At 49.3% G+C, this 13,449-nt stretch overlaps 1 protein-coding gene across 2 annotated transcripts in view; it reads left to right on the top strand.

Annotated features, from left to right (window-relative positions):
• The window catches only part of CLPB (caseinolytic mitochondrial matrix peptidase chaperone subunit B), a 138,702-nt gene that overhangs the window by 110,757 nt on the left and 14,496 nt on the right, over positions 1-13,449 (top strand). For both annotated transcript variants that reach the window (XM_045818021.1, XM_045818020.1), the window contains exons 8-9: positions 8,723-8,800; positions 9,974-10,029. In XM_045818021.1, coding sequence (XP_045673977.1) covers positions 8,723-8,800; positions 9,974-10,029 — 134 coding nt within the window. The remainder of the gene's footprint in view (positions 1-8,722; positions 8,801-9,973; positions 10,030-13,449) is intronic.

Raw genomic sequence — 13,449 nt, 5'->3', positions numbered from 1 at the left:
ATCATCCTCACATACACCAGCGGGACTCATGTGACAGCTGTGGGCCCCTCATCAAGGGCTTGACCCCATCAACAGATAACAGTAGCCCAGTGATCAGAGCTGTCTCACCAGCAAGAGGTCAGCCAGCTGCCTCCTGGCACACACAGGAGCTAGGGAAAGCTTTTTTTAATGTATAAGGCCCGACTGCTCAGACCCAAACCACACCAAGCTGCCCTTTCAGGTCTAGATACAGATACCCACCCTCAGCCACCCCCTTGGAGGTGGAAACCTCCCACTTATTTGCCAACATCGTGTGTGAAGTGGAGGGAGGAGAGACCCTGGGAGCTCTCAGGGGTTGGAGAGAGAAGGAGTAGCCTGTGGGAGAGAGAGATTACCTGGGCAGAGACCTAAGATAGCATCTCTGCTGGAGTCTCCTGTCCATTTGGGCCAGAACTACCTCTGCCATCATAGTGTTTTCCCCCTGCTTCTTACACAGCCTTTTCCCAGCAGGTTGCCTGCTCCTCTGACCTCCTGCTTCTCACCAGGTTCTCAAGCCCATACGATATGTAGCTCCTAGAAGTAGGAGTTGGGGGAGTGGGGAACACTGAGATGGAAAGAATTTGACCAGCCTGGGCTTAAATAGCAGTTCAGCACTTACCAGTTGTGCCATTCAGGCTGTTCACTTAGCTTCTCTGAGCATCAGGGTCCTCCCCTGTGTACTGGGGGGCCAGATCCAGATGGCCTGACTATAGAGCACATGCTCTTCCCAGTGTGTGCCGGGCAGCCCTGAATAAAACCTAGTCCCTGTCCTTAAGATGTTTACTGTCTAGGGCTGGCCGCCATGTGCTTTCGGCCAGGCCCACAGCTGTTTCCTTCAAGCTGGGACTGATCCTTAGTCCTAGCCCCAGGCTGGCCTCTCTCCCTAGTCCTACAGTTCTCCGCTGCCCCACCCATCTATGTCCCTGTGTCGTGGACCCAAGCAGGAGTAGATGATTCAGCTCCTCATCTCCTAAGGGCTGTCAGAATGCCTACCCTGAGTGCTTCTGTCCAAAGCTCCATTCTGTCACCCAGACTGTGCCTCGGATCAGGAAGGCCCTACTGCTTGTCCTGTGGTGTGTAGGTTGACCCTGCCATGGCTCCAGCGACCCCAGAAGAGACAGAGGCTGTTGGAGCCTGGGCTGTGTATGGGGTTGGTAAGTTAGCACCTTCATTTACAAGGCAACAACTATGTGCCCACCTGCTAGAAGCCCCCCAGCTAGGGACCACACTTAAAATGGTCAGATAATATTTGGCCACCTATCCAGGTGAAACCTGAGACATTCTCTGGGTCAGCAGCCTCCCTGGGTTCCCTAGACTAGTGTCATATGTGCGCTAGGAACTGGCTGGGTGGCCCTTGCCACCCCAGGGGTACCATGATGATGGGCAGACAGAGAAGTGCCGCAGAATGAATTGATTTGATAAATGGCCATTTATTACCCTCTCGAATTGGCTGAAACCAATTTCGGTCACATCAAACCCTGGTAAGTGCTGGGATATTGATTTGTGCAAAGTAATACAGTGAATTTATCAGTGTGATCCCCAGCTGCAGGGCTTCTAGCAGGCCTGGTACACAGTTACCACCTTACAAATGGAGGAGATAACGTACCAACCCCTCGTCCTGGGCCTCTGGTCTTCTAGCATTATTGGAGCCAAAGCAGGACCAACCTACATACCATAATCCAGAGTCTAGGCATTGAAAACAAGGCTTTCCTTCCAGAATCCAGAGCTGTTCTTGGTCAAGGGTAAAGGTGGATGCCTGCCCCATGGGGCAGACCTGGGAATTCAGAGCCTTTGTTTCCCACCATCCTCCTCAGAAGGGCAACCAGCTGTCTATCTAGCACATTCACAGCTAGACTCCGCCCCCCATCTCCAACCTGTTCACCTCCTGTGTTCCTCTCTCTATAAAAGTACCACCATTCCTGGATTCCTAAACAGAAACTTGGATTTTTTTTTGTCCCCTCCCTCCCCCCTCCCCCCTTAAAGCCCATTAAGTATCAATTTCTGTCATTCTACCTCTTGAATGTGTCTGAAACCTGGCCTCTCCTCTCTGTTCTTAATAACCACTGCTCCACCTTAGGCCCTTTGAAGCACATAGTCGCCTCCTTGCTGGTCTCTCTACCTCCTTTCCTTCTAGTATAATCACTTCTCCCCAGATGGAGTGCGCTTTGTAAACCCCCCCTGTTTAAAATCCTTGAGTGGCCGTTGCTACTGTAGCCCAGCATACAGGGCCCACCCCTGCTATCCCCCCCCACTTTGCACTGTGCCCACCAGTGGTGCTACCAGCCACGCCAGCTGCCTCTGCTTCCCTGCACGTGCTCTGTTGGTCTCCTGCCTGCATTTGTTGATGTTACCCCTCTGCGCGGAATTCCGTTTCTTCTGGCCCGTTCCCCACCCCCGCCGTGTCTGTCTCCCACACTCTGGCTGGCTTTTACTCAGCCTGACTCAGACCAGGAACAATAATAGACTGTAGACTTCTGAAGGCAGAGACCATGACTGAAATGTTTGTTTTCCCAATTTCTGGCATAGCGCTCTGCTCAAAGTAGGTGCTTAGAGGAGTTTGTTGAATTAATTGGATGTGGCCCCTTGTCCATCTCTGTGATGTGCTCTGAGAAAAGAGAAGCTATAAGCCTGCTTCCTAGCAGTCCACAAGCATACTGGGAATGTGACTGTAGCTAAAATGTTCATTATAGCACCCATACTACTTCACCTTCAACCCCTGGGGTGGACAGGATATTCCCCAAACTTGGTTTGAGCAGCCCCCTCAGGGCAGGTCAGCTAAACACCTGGAAACTTCCCTGTGGCTCCCTCTGACTGGGGGCCTGTCCCTAACACCCGTTGCACCTGGCCCCAGTTGACTTCGAAGCCCTCGAACTTCCTCAGGGAAGCTCTGCCACCCCGAGCACTCTTCCTTGCTGCAGTTGGGCCCGAACTCAGAATCTCAACATCAACCATGTGGCGCACAGTGGGCACACACTTCTCTCTCATGCTTCACTTCTCTCTTTGACTAATCTGAAACTCTAAACTTCCCAGGTCCTGTATCTTCCTGCACCCTCTCTTGGAGTCCTGTTTCCAAGTCATTTCTGAGTTGTGGAGTGGCAGTGATTAATTTAGAAAAGTACTTGTAGTTCCACCTGCACACCTCACCATTTCAGATGTCTCTCCTGCGCCCCTGCTGTTCTCCTTATCTGGATGGCCCCACCCTTCCACTGGCCTGCTGAGACACTCGAGACCCAGGGCTTCCTGTGGACACCGTTTATCACTGCACTTACCACAGGGCATGAGTTTGTATGTCTTTCTCCCTCCAAAGGTCAGCAGCAACCTCACATTCAGCTCTTTCCCCAGGATTGGGCACACAGGTGTGCAAAACGTTGTTGAACTCCAATGAAGGAAGTCTTAGTCCATTTGATACTCTGCTTCTCCTCAACACAGCTTCTCCTCCCAACCTCTTTCTGGAAGCGTCGCTCTTCCCTCCAGCAGTGCCTGCCCGCAGTATGCGTGCACAGACGCAGTGGGTAGGCTCAGCAAAAGCCGTCCTTTGCATTTTTAATATATTGGCTCCTCAGTGAGTAGCAACAGTCTGCCTTCAGAAAAATAAGTCCTTCAAGGCTGACTGTTCTCTTGTCATCCTCCACTCTCAAGGTTCCCATGTCCACTCAGTCAGCAGGTACTTTGGGAGCACTTGCTGTGCCTCTGGAACCCACTAGCTGTAGACAGGAAATTGCTAATGGACACTCAGGTGACTCTCAACCAGGAAAGTCCCTCTGAAGAACTGGTTCCCCTAGGAGATGCCACAAGTATGGAACACCAGGTTAGGTTTAAAAAATGCCCCACACTAGACCGCTAGAACCTATCAGGAAGGAAGAGTCAGACTGCCCCAGACTCTTGAACTGACGGACGCAAAGCCTGGGACAGCAGGAGGACGCAGCTCTTCCCCCCTCCCTTTGGTTCTGCACATGCTGGGTCTTCCCTTCTGGAATGACTGCCTGGCTCTCTCCCCCTGGTTATCCAGGCAGGCGTCGGTCAGGCACAAATGGCCCTTCGCACGCTTCTCCCAGTGCTCCCGTCCCATTTGCAGCCCCTAGTTTTCATGGCCACGTTCATCAAAAAGATACAGACCTTATTTTAGGGGTTTTTTTGTAGGTGCCTGAGTACCTAGCACAGAGCTTATTTGCTGAACAAATAGATAGGCTCCCTGGAGAAGGGTTAAGAAGAGAAGAGAAACCTTTTTACCCAAGGGTAGTTGTAACCATTGGGAGCCATAAAAGGACTCTTAGGTTCAGGCCTCACTTTCTCTGTAAAATGGGAGCTAAGTATCTGTTCTTTCCCCCCCATGATTCCAGAAAGACTGAGAATTAATTCATTTAGTCAGCCAGCATTATACCACTGTCAGGCTATTCCCAAAGGCCCCTCTGAAAACAACTCCTGGCACCTGCTCCCACAGAATGCACAGTGAGATTGGAGCACACCCTCCCCAGACACAAAGGCCCAGGCAGATGAAACCCCTTGTGCTGCCCCTCTCTGAGCCTCATTCTCCTTGTCTGTAAGGTGGAGATAATACCTACTGCTCAGGATTATTCCCAGGAGGACAGAAATACCCGTAAAATACCAGAGCTGGTGGCTGTGGCCACTCCTGCTGCTATGGCTACCATTATTTTTACTCTTATTATTATTTCACTTCTTGCAACTTACAGAATGCTTTTGTAAACATTAACTCATTTAATCTCATGTGGGGCTAATTCAGGATGTATTGTATTACCACTTTCTAGGTGAAGAAACCAAGGCCCTAAAGAAATAGAAGTCAATCAGTTAGTAAGTGGCAGGGTCAAGGCTCCAACCTCGACTCTGTAACTCCTACCCTCTCCACCCTGCCACCCCACCAATGAACACAGACCGTGAGAGTAATGGGCAAGCGTGGGATGGTGAGGTTCACCAAGCAGGGTTGTTGTGGGTCCTGACCAGTGTGTCTCAGTTAGTTGAGTGTCATTCCACAAAGCGATAGGTCCCCAGCTGGATTCCCAGTCAGGGCATATGCCTGAGTTGCGAGCCTGGACCCCAGTTAGGGAGCATGTTTCTCTCACACACTAATGTTTTTGTCCCCCTCTTTCTCCCTCCTTTCCTCTCTCTCTAAATATAAATAAAAATCTTAAAAAATGGTTGTGGCAGGCAAGTTTTGGGATAGTCCATTAGTGATAGACATGGCCAGGTGCTCTAGTAAAGGGGGGACCCAGCAAGGAGGCAGTGGATCCGGCCCCACACATGGAGAGACGACCAGGCCTGCTGGGAGCTTGCAGGGATGAGACCAGCCAGTAAAGGAGACACTGGCATCATCTCAAGCCCAAGAGCACAGTTCAGGGAACGGGCTCTTGAGACCCTGTGTTGAACGGCTGCTTGAGCCAGACAGTTTTCAAGGTGAAGCCAGGGTATGAGGAGAGGCTGGGGCTGGGACAGGCAGACCCCTTTCCTTTAACTCCTCAAAAGCCAGCCATAGCTGAGGAGTAAAGCCCAGGGCCTTTATTTCTTTACCTGTGTAACCTTGAGCACGTTACCTAACTTCTTTGTACATCCTGCCTCTGGAAGTTCTTAGGAAGTTCTTTAAAGTGTTAGCAGACTCGTGAAGTGTTAGCAGACTAAGATGCTGCCTTTGCTGGTTCACAGCGAGAGCACTGGTACCTGTGGCCACATCCTGTGTGGGGCTATTTAGGTCTCTGTCTGTCCAACACCCTGCCCTGGCCTGACAGGACCCTCCAGGTTCCCAGCCTTGGTCCTCCGCCACCCTGCCAACCGCACCCCCTGGCGCCTACCGTCCCCAGTCCTTCCTAGCTGCTTCCATTTTTCATTCTGTCGGACACCATCTGCTTGGCTGTTTTTCTCTTCAGATATTATTAGAAATATCCAGAGTTGTAATTGTTTAATGGTTGGCATTTCGCCTATTTCACAGGGGGCCGAGATCAAACCCACCCCAGACTCATGCCCTAGGTCTGGCAGAATTGACCAGGGACAGCTGTGCAGTGGAGTCTGCCTAGCATTATAAAGAGCTTTCTCCCAGGTGCATTATTAGAAAATAAGGAGAAAAAGATGGCCCCAGGCATAATCCAATTCCACTCTCTCCATGGTGTGTTTGAACTGCATCACCCGGCAGTGTGCAGCTCTAGGGGGCTGGGTAGCTTCCTTGTAAGAGAAGTCCAGATCGGCACCTCAGGTGCATGACACCTGGGGAGCCCTGTCCTCCACCCCCGAACTCAGGCCCCTTATCTAAATGATACCTGGGCATTTCTCACTTTCTGGAGACCCCATAAAGCCTGAATCCAGTTTATGCTCAGCTTCTTTCAACCTAGATTCTCAATTTGGCCAACTTCTGTAAGAATTGGACTCTTTCTGATGACCCTTCTCACCACCGCCCAACAGACATCCATACATAGTGTTCACAAAAGTCTACCAGGGGTGTCAAGCTCATTTTCACAGCAGCCTCACGGTTGCCTTCAAAGGGCCAAATGTCATTGTAGGACTGTATAAATGTAACTACTCCTTAACTACAGGCAAGGAGCTCTACATTCGGCCCTTTGAAGGCAACCGTGAGGCTGATATGGCCCCCTGGTAGCCTCTGCCTTTATAATATCTCCACCTCCCCAAATACCCCCACCCCTGGGTTCTTATTTGTCTCTGAACGCTGCAGGCTCCCTCTCAGCAGGCTTGGACTTCTCCCCTTCATCAACAGCCTTCAGGTACTTATGAGGCCTCTGAGTTCCCCGTGGAGCCAGGCCTTCCAGAGGACCAGGCCAGTTGGTGCAGAGATGCCTTGGACCCAGCCCAGAGGAAAGGGTGGACTGCATGTTCTGAGGCCCCTGCTGGGATTCTCAGGGAGCATCTTCCAGGCAGGCAGATTGGCTACTCTGATGTCCGTGAGATTGCACAGTTTCCATCTGTTTCTGCTGAGGCCAGAACTAGGAAGTACTTAAGTTAGCAGCATTAGAGATTAAGGTGAGATCACAGCATGGACCTAAACTCCTAGTGTTAGAGACTTTTGTAGTCTGATCCCACCCACCACTGTTCTGGTCATTCTTGTCCCTCCAAATCTGTCCTCTGGCCACCTTTGCCTCTCCAGATCCTACCCAGCCTCCATGATGCATCAATCCTGTTTCTCCCAACAAAGCATCCTTGGCTTCTACAGCGTCTTCTTTTTAAAGAAATTATTTTTATTTATTTAATTTTTATTTTATTTATTGATTTTTGAGAGAGAGAAAAACACTGACTTGTTATTTCACTTATTTATGCATTCATTGGTTGATTCTTGTATATGCTTTGACCAGGGATCAAACCCACAACCCTGGCACATTGGAACAACGCTCCAACCAACTGAGCTACCCAGCCACCCAACCACATGGGTCGTACCACACAGCATAGTATTTAGGAACTTTATACCTCAAGACTGCAGACACATCCCTAAGACCATCAACTCTCTCAGTTGACTTGATTTCCAGGCCTTGTCCTCTGATGTATATCCCTTTACTAATCTTCCCCTGACTCTCTGGGGACCAGACCATACATGCTGTTTCATCTGCAAACTAACCTTGACATTGCACAGCGCTCTGTCCCCCTCCCACTTCTGTAACCGTTAGCACAACCCAAAGCGATACTCGCTTTTTTAAGCAGCCGTATGCAACACAAAAGACCAGTTTAGGGAGAGAAGCAATTGTACCGCCTCTACCGGTCAGCTAGTCAGCTAGCTTTGTGACTTGGGCAGGCCTCTTTATCTCTTGCCTCAGTTTCCTGTTCAGAATAATGAAGCCAAGAATTTCTTCTTGGGGTGTTTGTGTAGGTCTTAAGTAATAAAATGTTGGTGATTTTTCCAACTGTTGCCCAGTAGATAGTATGCAGTAAATGGTTCATTTTCTCATGGCTGTGCCTCATTCTGTCTCCTGCTTTTATACTTGAGTGATGCTTCTGAGTCTGATTCTCCCACTCTACTTGGGCATGTAATTTCCTTACCTGAATGCACAGCCCTTGATTATATACTTTCTCCTGAAGAGCAGAGGTCAGCTCTCGTTCCAGCAGAGCTGCACCCCTAGGGGACCCTGTCCAGATCTATCCCATCCCCCCCCACACCCAGAAGCCATGGTTAGTGGAGATGCTAACCAGATGGCTCACTCTTCCATGCCCTGAGCTCCACACTACCTTTGACTGGCTTCTAGGAAGCATGTTTGACTATATTTCCAGACCAGACCTTGGTTTCCCCACATAGTGAAGAGTCTAGAGCTTACACTCCATATCCCCAGGGGCCTGCTGTGGGCTTCTGCCTCTCCCATTGGCATAGGAGGCAGGCTGAGTCCCCCGCCAGTGGTAAGTAGATGGGTGACCAGCTGAGAGCTAAAGTTCCTCTCGAATTCTCCTTCACCAACCCCCCACTGCCTTCACCTCCATTCACCATCCACCCGCCTTTCAGTTTCCCTGGCAACGCTGAGTGCTCATCCTGGAAAACTTTATCCGAAATCTGCTCTGGGCAGCTTTCCAAATCCATGCTAACCTGATTAGGTATCTCTAGGGGCCTTGCCAGCTAATCAGATTAGGCAGCACTAATGGTAGTGAGGACTTTGAGTGGGCGCAGAGCAGTAAAACATATTGTATACTTAGTGATAATTATCCTGCCTTTTGTGTCATTGATTTATCTGCCTCCCTCCCCGTCCCCTGTCTTGTGTGTTGGCCGTAGCAATCCGGAGGAAGGAGAATGGCTGGTATGACGAAGAACACCCTCTGGTCTTCCTCTTCTTAGGATCATCTGGAATAGGTAAGGGGAGCAGATCAGCCAGTGGGGAAGAAGAGCTGGGGGCATCCCAGCCGCTATGGGCCATGGTCAGGCTCCCCACCTCTAGTTCAACTCCAGCTCCTAGTACAACTGCCTCCAAATTATGGACCAGCAAAAGGATCATCTGTCCCATTAGAAATAGCTGGAAGGATGCCCCTCCCTCTGGAAGTTGGGGTGCAATTCATCTGGAGGATGAGCCTTCGGGACCTGGTAGCCCTGCTCCAGCCACTCTGCATCCCCCAAGGCTGCCCTTTGCATACAATTGAATCAGTTCCACTGCCCAGACGGAGCAGCTTTACTCAGTACAACCTAAGACATAACCTGCTAGGAAGCCGGAGAAAGTACCTGATGGCAAATCAGTGGGTGCATAGCAAAACTAATTATAGTAAAAAGGGCTGGGCATTTTTCTAGCCAGTTGGACTGAGACATTCTCACCCCCTCAAGCTCCCCCAGCTCCACCACCTCCTGCTGTTGTCTTGATGGGGAGTTTCATGCATTCTGTTACCTTCTCTTCCCCTTTCTGCACTTTTATGGGTTTAGCTCTCCCTCAGGTATAGGGTCCAAAAAAGTTACCACCACCTCACCATGATACTATAGAACTTGATTTCCTGTACTATGTAGTGACTTCCAAAGGCTTCATACCAGTGACCCTTCAGAGCCACCACTTTAGTTCTGACATTCCCTCTTTAAATTACAAAGAAAGTCCATGAAGCCTCGAAGAGGTACCCTCCCCACCTGTAATTGGTCTGTGGCTCCAGGCCTGGCTGGATGGCAAGATCACAGGTATCTAGAGGCATGCGGCGCAGTGCGCCACGGGGTCAGGGTGCTCCTAGAGAGGCAAGGTTTGTGCTGAGCTTCAGAGGACAAGTTGGCTCTAGATTTTGAGCCAACCTCCCACTCTTAGGATGCTGCTATAGAGAAAAAGCCACAATCTCTGTCCACAAAATAATCGAGATGCAATTCAGACTTTGATTCTGGTCCCCGCTCCATCCTTAATTCCCTTAATGAGTTTGGGAGAGTCACTGACCCACTCCAAGACTCAGCATTTCCATCCATAAAACTTTATTTTCACTGTCCATGCATTTCTAATATTCTTTCATTCCAGGAGGTAGTTACCTGGTCCTAACCCAATTCCTCTCCCTTTTTTCTTACTAGGCAAAACAGAGCTGGCGAAGCAGACAGCCAAATATATGCACAAAGATGCCAAAAAGGTAAGAGCTGGGACGTTGGGCCTGACCTTCAGGCCACTGAGACCTTGACACTCCTGCTAGCCCAAAAACCCTAGGCTCCCTGAATCTGGCGATAGCCATTCAAAGAGATAGGCCCGGAACCATGAAGCAGGCCTCACCTCTAGCCTCAACTTAGCCACCAGTTGCTCCAGGAATTTGGGCAAGTTATCCAATCTCTGTGTACCTTCGTTTCTTCATCATTGAAATAGGAAAATTACACCCTTCCTGCCCTGACTCTTGGGGCACTTGGGAGAACCCAGTAAGATTCATCTGTACAATATTTTCAGGCATCTACTCTGTGCCTGGTATTATACTAGTTCCTAAAAAAAAAAAAATAGTGTTTATTCAGACATTCTCTCTGCCCTGAGGAACTCAGTCTGGAGAAGGAAACAGCTTTAGAAAAGTGCCATTTCTGTGCCTCAAGACAGTGCCAAAGGGAGTCTTGGGGCCTGTAGGAGAAAACAAATAGGAATAAGAGGATGTCTTACTGCTTCTTTCCATCCCACATAAGCTTTAAAACAGGATTTCTTCTAAGATGTGGGGTGGTCACAGCCCCTTTTTCCCCAGACGCAGAGCCCTGTATTCTCCATAGGAGAGGACTGGCCCCATCTCTCACTTGTTCAAACCCTGGTTTTCCAAGGCTTGCTCAGTTTGATTTCCTAGGCTGCCAAGCAGTGCTTTCCTGCAGAGAGAAATGTCAGAGAGAACAATCCTTGGAGACTGCAGAAACATTTTGTCGAAGGCCAAACACTCTTCTTTCTACCAGCTTTCCCACTATGGAGGCCGAGGTGCCCCTGCTCCCACCACCAGAAGTTGCCTACGACCCCAGGTGCCCTTGCCTCATTTCTGTAGAAAACCTCCCCATCTGAGGTGACAAGAACTGTGCAGGCCTCACCAGCCAAACTCTCCCAGCAGCAGACCCCTGAGCACCTCCTGTCCTGCTTCCAGCCTAGCTACCCCTTTCGCACCTTCCTGAGGGCCTGGCAGCCACAGAAACAAGGTTGCTCAAGCTGTGTCCTCCTGAGCTGCATCCATAGCCTCCTCTGCCTAATAAGTAGCTGAAGCCTTCTAAGCCTCCCTGGCTCTACCAGTAGCTGTGCTTTACCTCAACCAAACCCAGAGCGGACCCACTTGACAGGCAGGCAGGCAGGCAAGAAGCAGCACGTGACATGCTAATATGCCCCAACTGAAACAGCATTTTTAAGACAATTCATCAGGTTGACAGCGATTGAAACAATTAGCACTCTGGAAAGGGCCATAAACTAACAAGACTATTAGGGAAGATGCAGTTACGGGCAGGAACCACCTGATTAGGGATGAAGAATTCTGAGTGTTTTAATTTTAATACTGTCAGAAAGGTTAATATTTAATTACAAATTATAATCTCCTTATCCGAGCTCTCCTAATGTGTCTTCATACGACTCGTACACAGTGGAAGCAGGAGGAAAGTATCTGCTGACTTGCTGGTGCAGAAAGGAGAGGGGCTTGTGAGAAGCCTAGCGGTGCGAGCTGCCTTTCAGCAGGAGCACCAGTCCCGTTGGAGGCACACGCACACTGGTGCAGGCGTGCTGATGGCATCTTCTACCACCTGGCCCACCGAGCAGAAGGGAGTAATGCTGTCGCTGCTCAGAGGCGGTGGGCTAGTAGGTGCAGGCTCTGAAGTCAGTCATCCCTTGACACAGGTTCCAACTCTACCTTCACTGGCCCTGAGCCTGTTCCTCACCCCTCTCCATTTCAGCTCTCTTCTCCGAGCTAGGCTGTCCGTCGCCGTGCCTGTGGTGGTTACGAGCGTCAGATGAGCTCAGGCTCTAGCACGTAGTCAGCGCCTATCCCCTTGTGTCATATTGGCGCATCACCTCATACTTTCCACAGCAGTACCCCATCGACTGTCTTATTTCATCTTTGAGGAAAAGAGCGTAGATGCTAAAGTAGATCTACTTTTCAGATGAGAAAACAGACCTACAGCATTAAGGGATATGTCCAAGGTCAGTTGTTAAAGGGAAAAGTAAAATCAGAATCTAGTCGCTCAACTCTTCTCTCAAATATTATTGTTCTCAGATGCAATAGACTAGATTGTAAACTTGTCAGTTTGTCCCCCTGTCACATCGGGAGATGAGAAGCATGAGAAGCCCTATATAACCATTCATGTATTTTAAAGTCCTAGGTAGTGATTCCACAGAACTCCTGATTTACTGAACCTGTTTTAGCATAGACATCTGTTGGCCATGTAACAGGCATGTTTGAGGCCTTCCAAATCCAAGAGTCCTGTATGTAGGCTATCTAACCGGGTGCCTGACAGCGCCAGGACCCAAGGAGTGCTGTGTGAGAAGTGTCATGTACAGGGCGCAGTGTTAAAGTGGCCTGTGTGCTGAAAGGAGCACCAGCTTGGGAGTCGGTGACTTGAATTTGAGTCTGACCCTCCAATCTTTAGTTGCCTCATTTGTAAAGAGTCAGTGGGACCTCCAGACCTGGCTGCTTCACAAGACATTATTTGCACGTTTCTATAATTTTCTTATCAGATCTATGAGCTTATTTTTTTCTCTGATTAGCCCTTCCCTTACATTTCTCCCAAATTGAGTAGCTTTATCAACACCTATTATTAGAGTTAATAATCCTTGAGAAAGAACCTTAATGCTATTCTGTATCTCATCCTGAAATAGGGTGGTGGAACCATAAAGGCTTGGAGTTACAGAGCAGTACGACAGAGGGGGGTCAGGGCAGGGATCCCCACGCTGCACTACTCCGTGGGGTTGGCTGGGATCTCTGTTCACATCAGTTTTCTCATCTGTAAAATGGGTCTATCAGTAATGGTGCCTATCTCATTGATTATGAAGGTTAACAAGATATAAAATGCTAAACAGCATTCCTGGTACTTTGTAAGCAATCAGTACCTATTGAAAATTACTGTCATTATCATTGCCTCACCTCTAGATAACCCTAAGCTAAGATCATATGAAACTTAGGAAAATTATCCCAGTCAAGAAAATCAAACCCTGAAACGTGTTTAAACTTAACAATTTAGCAAAGCAGCTAGGGCAAGAACCCAGGTCACTTGACATAAGCAAGCCGTAGTCTATACTGCCTGTGTCCTGGGACTGTGACATCTGGGCACCACACTCAGAACCCTTCCGAGGAAGACTGCCAAGAGCCCACCTGATGGATAGAGCAGCGGATGTGAGGCAGTAGAGTAAATGGCTCAGAGCATAAACTTGGAGCCAGATTGTCAAGCTTGAGTGGCCTTGGGCAAGTTCCTTTAATCTATGACTCAGTTTTCTCATCTGTAGAATAGGGATGATATTAGTGCTGACCTCATAGACTTGTACATGTTCTGAGCCCTTTGTAGCTTGCTTAGACATTGCCAGGCACATGGTAAGCGGCCAGGGACTGTCAGCTCTTACCAGA

The sequence above is a fragment of the Phyllostomus hastatus genome, unplaced genomic scaffold, assembly GCF_019186645.2.
Source record: "Phyllostomus hastatus isolate PE091 unplaced genomic scaffold, TTU_PhHast_1.1 phas_scaffold_317, whole genome shotgun sequence".
NCBI classification, from domain to species: domain Eukaryota; kingdom Metazoa; phylum Chordata; class Mammalia; order Chiroptera; family Phyllostomidae; genus Phyllostomus; species Phyllostomus hastatus.
This window is presented reverse-complemented; position numbering and strand designations above follow the sequence as displayed.